At 47.6% G+C, this 7,500-nt stretch overlaps 1 protein-coding gene across 1 annotated transcript in view; it reads right to left on the bottom strand.

Annotated features, from left to right (window-relative positions):
- Positions 1 to 3,785: 3,785 nt before the first annotated feature.
- LOC127438045 (uncharacterized) overlaps positions 3,786 to 7,500 on the bottom strand; it is a 5,140-nt gene continuing 1,425 nt past the window's right edge. The window contains exon 4 of the mRNA XM_051693332.1: positions 3,786 to 5,883. Within this exon, the coding sequence (XP_051549292.1) occupies positions 5,711 to 5,883 (173 nt within the window). The 3' untranslated portion in view covers positions 3,786 to 5,710. The remainder of the gene's footprint in view (positions 5,884 to 7,500) is intronic.

Below are 7,500 nucleotides of genomic sequence, written 5' to 3'. Positions count from 1 at the left end.
ATGGGGGCGATCTGGGGACCTCAGTGGGAGTGGCTCCGCCGGATAATTCCCCGCAGACCTCCCATTTCCCAGTGCTCTCGTTTGCCCCGGATCAGACAGGTGGCTTGCCTCAGAGTGAGTTTAATGTCTCATTCGGAGCTTGTGAGTGGGATGAGTTATCGATCGCAGCATCGGAGAGCGGGTTGGCGCTGTCAGATGCTGAAGACTCGACTGGGCTTCCACCTTCGGGTGTGGCCGCCCAGTCTGAGGCTGACGCGGAGCTGACCTGCATGCTTGCCCAGGCTGCCGCAAGTGTCGGACTAGAGTGGAATCCTCCACCCACCCCTGAGCCCTCGTGGCTTGATGATTGGTTCCTGGGCTCAGAGCGCCACTCACGGCCACGCACGGCCGGAGGTGCACGACAAACTCACGAAGTTGTGGCAGGCACCTCTTCTGCGCAGACCCAATCTCTAGGTTCCCCCACTCTCACTACCCTTGACAGTGGGGTGGCCAGGGGGTACATGGAGATTCCCCAGGTGGATAAGGCGGTTGCAATGCACTTGTACCTGCAAAACATTGCCACCTTGCGGAACTGTCCGAGACTCCGGTCCAGGGCCTGTAAGACTACATTTTACATTTACATTTTATGCATTTGGCAGACGCTTTTATCCACCAGGCCAAGGCATTGAAAGAGCTGCACGTGGGTAGTCCTGACCCTGATGTAATGCAGGAGCTGCGCTTGGTGACCGACCTCGCCCTCCGGGCGATGAAGGTCACAGCGTGGGCACTCGGGCAGGCGATGGCCACCCTCGTGGTCCAGGAGTACCACCTCTGGCTGAATCTGGTTGAGATGAAGGACACTGAAAAGGCCCACTTCCTTAAGGCTCCCATCTCCCAGATTGGCCTATTCAGCGACACCATTGAGGACTTTGCCCAGCAGTTCTCAGCAGTGAAGAAACAGACGGAGGTGATTCAACACATTTTACCCCGGCGTGGCTCAAGATCCCGCACCCTATGTGCTCGCCGAGGGCATCCCCCTGCAGCCGCAACTCAGGCGGCTCCACCGCAGCCTGAGCCAACCACTCAGCCCCAGTGTAGAGCCCCCTGCAGGAGGTTGATGCCCCCGTCTCACGGTCCGCCGCTAAGATCCCCAGGAAGGCCCCCAAGTGCCCCTGAGATGGACAACCCAGGGAAGAAGAGGCCCGTTGGAACCCCAGAGCTGGTATCCAGACCACTCCGTCCCCCGGTGGAGGGCCGGGAGGAGAATCCTGTGTTCCCTTTTGTTTTGTTTTCGCCGCACGGCCCACGGGCTGCGGTACCCACATTTTCCAAAAAAGAGCGGTTTCCTTACTTCCTGCATCACACAGTCGGTGTCTACAGCTGTCGTTGTCATGACAGCCGGACACTGAACGCTCGCATCCACGGTGCTACGAACGCGGGCCTCCCGCCTTCCCTTGCCCAGCTGCGGCACACACATACCCTCGGCCAGGCGGTCGTGATGAGTCATGTGGATCAGGTGGTGAGCCTGCAAGCACTGCCCCGGGAGGAGGCAAACCCAGCCTTATCGTTGCTATGTCCAGTGCATGCTTTACGCATCTACTTGGATTGCACGTAGAGCTTTAGACGCTCTGAGCAGCACTTTGTCTGCTTTGGCGGACAGCAGAAAGGGAACGCTGTCTCCAAACAGAAGCTTGCCCACTGGATTGTGGATGCCATTGCATTGGCATACCAGGCCCAGGGCGTGCCCCCCCTTTCGGGTTACGAGCCCACTCCACAAGGAGTGTGGCGTCCTCTTGGGCACTAGACAATGGCGCCTCTCTAGCAGACATCTGCAGAGCAGCGGGATTGCGAGATTTTATAATCTCAGGGTTGAGCCAGTTTCGTCCCGTGTGTTGTCAGGTACGAACAGGTAAGTTTGCGGGACAGCCGGCCAGGTGTATTGCTTGCATACAGCGCCTTTCCCCTCCTGGAGGGGAAAATGTGCACTTTTCTCCCCCACGCGAGTTCACGAGATGGTGGACCCTGGATGTCTTTCCTCCCTAGCCCTGTGGCTGACGAATTCTATTGGCCTTTTCTCAAAGATCAGAGGTGTTTGGGGCTCCCAAGAGCAACCCCTAGTGTCACTTCACCAACACAACATCTCATTCCCTCCATCAGGGAATGGAGGTTACGACAGTAACCAAGACAATTTTTTCCAAATTATTGAAAAGTTACGCTAAGGCAAATTTAACCATTTCAACATAAAACAGGAAGTGAGGGTGTATCTTAGTAATCTCACGTGAACTGACCTATGACTGCAGGATGCTGTAGGTCTGGGGTCTATAGCCACTTCAATTGGCTAAGAACCGCCCATTTAGACAGGAAAAGCCATCTAAAGGACATGTTAAGCAACCAATCACAGTCAGTTTTGTCATAACGAGGTGTTTAGTAGCAGGGATATCGGAGATGTGTCATACCATAATAAAAAACTGACATAGTGAAATGAATAATTTATATAATGGCGTGCGAGTCTCTGTGAGTGACTGCACAGAAAATACAGAAAATAGCGGAAAATGTGCAGAGAGTCTAAATACAGCACAGAAAACCTCATTACAGAGAATTTCACTGACATAACTAAGTATACAAAGCAGAATATGCTGCTCTTCTTAAGGATATCTGCTTTGCTTTCTGCTACATTCCTCAAAAGAAACTCTAAATATCTTTTTTTTTATCTCCTTTTCTCCCAGTTTGGAATGCCCAATTTCCACTACTTAGTAGGTCCTTGTGGTGGTGCATTAACTCATCTCAATCCGGATGGCAGAGGACAAGTCTCAGTTGCCTCCACTTCTGAGACCATCAATCTGCACATCTTATCATGTGGCTCGCTGTGCATGACACCGCGGAGACTCACAGAATGTGGAGGCTCATGCTACTCTCCGCGATCCACACACAACTTACCACATGCCCCATTGAGAGCGAGAACCACTAATCACGACCTCGAGGAGGTTCTCCCTAGCAACTGGGCCAATCTGGTTGCTTAGGAGACCTGGTTGGAGTGACTCAGCACGCCCTGGATTCGAACTTGCGACTCCAGGTGTGGTAGTCAGCGTCAATACTCGCTGAGCTACTGAGGCCCCCAACTCTAAATATCTTTAAAGATTTGATCTCACTAACCTAGTAAACTTGGGCAAATTATGTGATTATTTCATCCTCAAAAGCGCTCATTGAATCAACACGGAATCTGTGAACACGTCTGATAACATGTCCTGTGTGCGTCTCCTTGCAGAAGTTCATCAAACCAGCCAATCAGATTTGCGTTGATTGTTCGAGAAAGTGTTTTCCATTTTTGTGTGCCGTAAGCATCAGACGGTTAGTACACAGACTGAGGCTGAGACTAGCATCTTGGCAACACTTTGTCCGATCAAAATAAACTTGATATGCTTCCTCAGGACCATGATCTGAGGGTACATGCAAAGTCTTGTGACATGCCACATATGGGTCAAGAAATGTCAAAATTGGCTATGTTTGCCTGTAATTTTGAACCGTATGTCCTAAAATCATGAAGTTTTATATAGACCTATACAAGCAGGGGTGGAGCTAGAGAGGTGGCCAGGGGTGATGGTGAGATCTCCAGTCTTATTGTCCAGCTGCAGACTAAATACTCTATACCAAAATACAGGAACAAGTTTTGTCACAGATAAAGACTTTAAAATAACTTTATGATGGTTTACCAAAGTATTAACTGAAAACAGTTTGTATTTCAATTTTCAATGAACAATTTCCAAAACAGAGGCATGGACACAAATAAAACAAATTGCTGTGTGGACTAATATCTGCATATTTGTGCTGTTTCTGAGTAATATGCTGTACAGTGGATGAAAATCAAAACTTTCAAAACTTTACTGAAGTACTGTTTGGATTTTTAGCTTGAAATGTTACACAGGACATTTAGATAAAGAGTAAAAAAATAAAGCTCTTATAATAATTTTATACTTTTCATTTTAGAATAACAGTGAATGTTATTCCTTTACACAAAAAAACAAAACAAAAAAGTGAAATAACAGAAGCCATAAAAATAAATTTATTACTTACCAGTCAGATGCCACAAACACAAACAGAACAAAAAAATGTGATACATTTTCTTCAGCAGTTTCATCCTACAAATCTGTCACACACAAGAGACTGAATGTCCTGAAATGATTCAAAGACACCTGATAATATTTCATTTAAAGCTGATTTACGAGTCAGTGAGAGCTTCGATTGGAGGAAGGTTCATGAATTTTCTGTGTTTCTAAACACATTATTTAAAAAAAAAAAAATGTAATCTGTATTATAAAAAGAATATATCTATAGGCCAGATTCAAGACCAACCTAGACCAAGACTAGACCACCTACCAGACCAAGACTAGACCACCTACCAGACCTCCATAAATTCAAGCCCAGACTAAAACTGTACCCCTGAAGAATCAGATCCAGACCAAGACTGTATTCTGAGACTGAGTCCAAGACCAAAACCACATTTATGTGGACTAAGATCAACAAGATCATGATTCTTCAACTAAATACTTCTGGAAGGCCTATTTTGCAAGTCTTGTCAATAAAAATTCCAATAAACCCAATGTTTTTCCTGCAGCTGTAAAAAGGACTCGTTGCTCAAGTATCAGGCCAGAATCTCACTCTGTGTTTACACACTTCTACAAGCACATTTATTCTGTGGTCATGTTCGTAACCATTCTCAGCTTTTTTGCTCTTTATTTCCCACTATCTGAACTTGAACTTTGACTTTGAGTTCCCGTGGGGAACATCTTGTTGAGCTGTTTGACTGTGTCTTTTTCAGACAACCAATTAAGTGCTTACTGTTTAGAGAATCTAATTCAGAAGACTTGGAATATAACAAACAAGTTGTATGGTCTACTTTTATAATATTTTAATAATGGTTTGGCATCCTTTTTCAAGTTGAAAAGCTCCAGTTCTCATTTAATTTAACTGAATGTTAAAGAGTGACAAGTAAATATTCACAATTCCTCCTTTTGTGTTCCACAGAAGAAAAAATGTCATAAGTTTTGGAAAAACATAAGCGTAAATGATGACAAAATCTTCTTTTGTGGGTGACTTATCCCTTTAAAAACATATGTGATATAAATAAGGGAGTCTTAGGCTCTGTCCCAAATGGCACACTTCATGTGGACTTGCGGTCTCGTGGCCTTCAGTTGTGTGTGCTTGTGAAGTCTACGAGTCCATAGTGTGTCCCATTTGTGATTACATTTACATTTGTGTCCCATTTGTGATTGCGCCCTCGATGCGGTCTTCGTCGAAGCCCGCAGTGCTCCGGACTCACGGCAGTCTGCCAATCAGAAAGCAGAAGAGGAGATTCGTTGACTCGTTGAGGAGGAGTTTGTCTGAAGGTGTTGGTCAACATGACAGAGAAGAGGATTTTTAAATGTAAGTTTTTGTTTATATAATCAACAATGATTTACAATGTAATTGAACTTAGCTCTAGCTTTTAGTAATATTTCATTATTTAGTTCGAAGATAAAAAAATGTGAAATTCGCGACGTCAAGTCCATCCCAAAAGCTGTCAAATATAGCCCCATCGCCCTCGTGGACTCGCGCCTTCAACGCCCCATAGGTCCGCACTAGCTGACATCAGCAAAGTGTGGACTCGGAGGAGGGCCACAAGGGCTGAGTGTGCCATTTGGAACAGGGCCACAATATTGTTATTGAGGGTCCAGCTGTTTAATAACGTCGCCATCTAGTGTCCAGACATGAGAATACGTGACGTCTGTGATCTCTCCTGTTCAATTCTTCTGGATCTGATGATGTCATAAACCAGAACAACAATAGCAGCCATAGAAGCCATGCCCACCAGAGCAGAGATGACCAATCGGATCACAGCTTCAGAAGAATCACAATAGCTGACACAGTCTGAGGACAAAACAACATGAAACTGAAACAGAATTGTGATTTTCAACAAACTTTTTCATACATACTGTAGTTCCCTATCTGTCACTCACTCGACGCTGTGTCAATGTAGTGACACTAGGGGTCACTCTTGGGAGCCCTAAACACCTCTGCTTTTTTGAAAAAAGGCCAATGAGAATTGACGAGTGGAATTTGCATGCCACTCCCCCAGACATACAGGTATAAAAGGAGCTGGTATGCAACCACTCATTCAGATTTTCTCTTCGGAGCCGAGTGGTTCTGTTCATTGAAGCTGAATTAATCTGCGAAGTTCATTCACCTCATCTGCTGGATTCTACGGTGCATTTCAGCGCTTCTCCCCCTCTGCACCCGTGGAGTGCAGAGAACGTCCCTGTGCGCTTCGGCAGAAACAACTAAAAGTGTATATTCTAAAAAGAGTATATTTTCTTTCTAAAAGAGCAGCACACGGAATGTCTTTTTAAAGATGCCTTTCCGGTTGTGTGTTATTCCTGGTTGCGGTCATTATCTCTCCACTTCTGACGGCCACGATCGTTGTCTTACGTGTCTGGGTGCTGCCCATGTGGAGAAATCATTTGTGGATAGGTCTTGTCCTTATTGTGAGAACATGACCATGGCAATGTTGCGGCCGCGGCTTGCATTCGTAAGAAAGCAAGCCACCCCAGCGGCTCCCCGCCTCGGTCCTTCTACCTACGGGTATGAGGCCGTGCCAGTTAGCACTGGGGGCGATTTGGGGACCTCAATGGGACCACCTCCGCCGGGCATCCCCCCATGGACCTCCCATTCCCCAGTATGCTCACTTGCCCCAGTCGGGAGCTCGGATGAGATTGCCGGCTCGTCTCAGGGTGAGTTCGACCTCTCGTTCGGAGCCCGGGAAGAAGACAAGTTATCAAGCACAGCATCGGAGAGCGGGCTCATCCAGTCGGACGCAGAGGCTTCGACTGGGCTTCCTCCTTCGGGAATGGTCGCCCAGTCCCAGGCCGACATGGAAATGACGGACATGCTTTCCCGGGCGGCACGCATGCGTCGGGCTAGAGTGGAACCCTCCACTCTCCCCTGAACCCTCGTGGCTCGACGATTGGTTCCTGGGCTCGGGCACCACCCACGGCCACGCCCCGCCCCCGTGGGCTTGAGGAGTTGACAAGATCGTGGGAGGCACCTTTTACAGGCACTCTCTTGACTTGAGTTGACACTTGTTCCTGATGGACCGTTCGACGCTCATAAGAGCAATGGGGGAGGTTACGTGATGGCCTGGTGTGCTGGCTACGAGGCACACAGCAGTCTGTCCGTCACACACCGCCAGTTCATGTAACACAGTTCAGCTAGTTGTGGCGTTTTGTATAGGGACCCCTAGTGTCACTACATCGACACAACGTCGAGTGAGTGACAAATAGGGAACGTCCTGGTTACTTTTGTAACCTCCGTTCCCTGATGGAGGGAATGAGATGTTGTGTCCCTCTTGACACAACACTGAACTACCCGCTGAAATGGCCGGGACCTGGTCTCGGCTCCTCAGCCCAAAACCTGAATGAGTGGTTGCATACCAGCTCCTTTTATACCCGTATGTCCAGGGGAGTGGCATGCAAATTCCACTCGCCAATT

The sequence above is a fragment of the Myxocyprinus asiaticus genome, chromosome 49 (genome assembly GCF_019703515.2).
Source record: "Myxocyprinus asiaticus isolate MX2 ecotype Aquarium Trade chromosome 49, UBuf_Myxa_2, whole genome shotgun sequence".
NCBI classification, from domain to species: domain Eukaryota; kingdom Metazoa; phylum Chordata; class Actinopteri; order Cypriniformes; family Catostomidae; genus Myxocyprinus; species Myxocyprinus asiaticus.
Note: the sequence above shows the minus strand (reverse complement) of the source record. Positions and strands in the feature narration are given on the sequence as shown.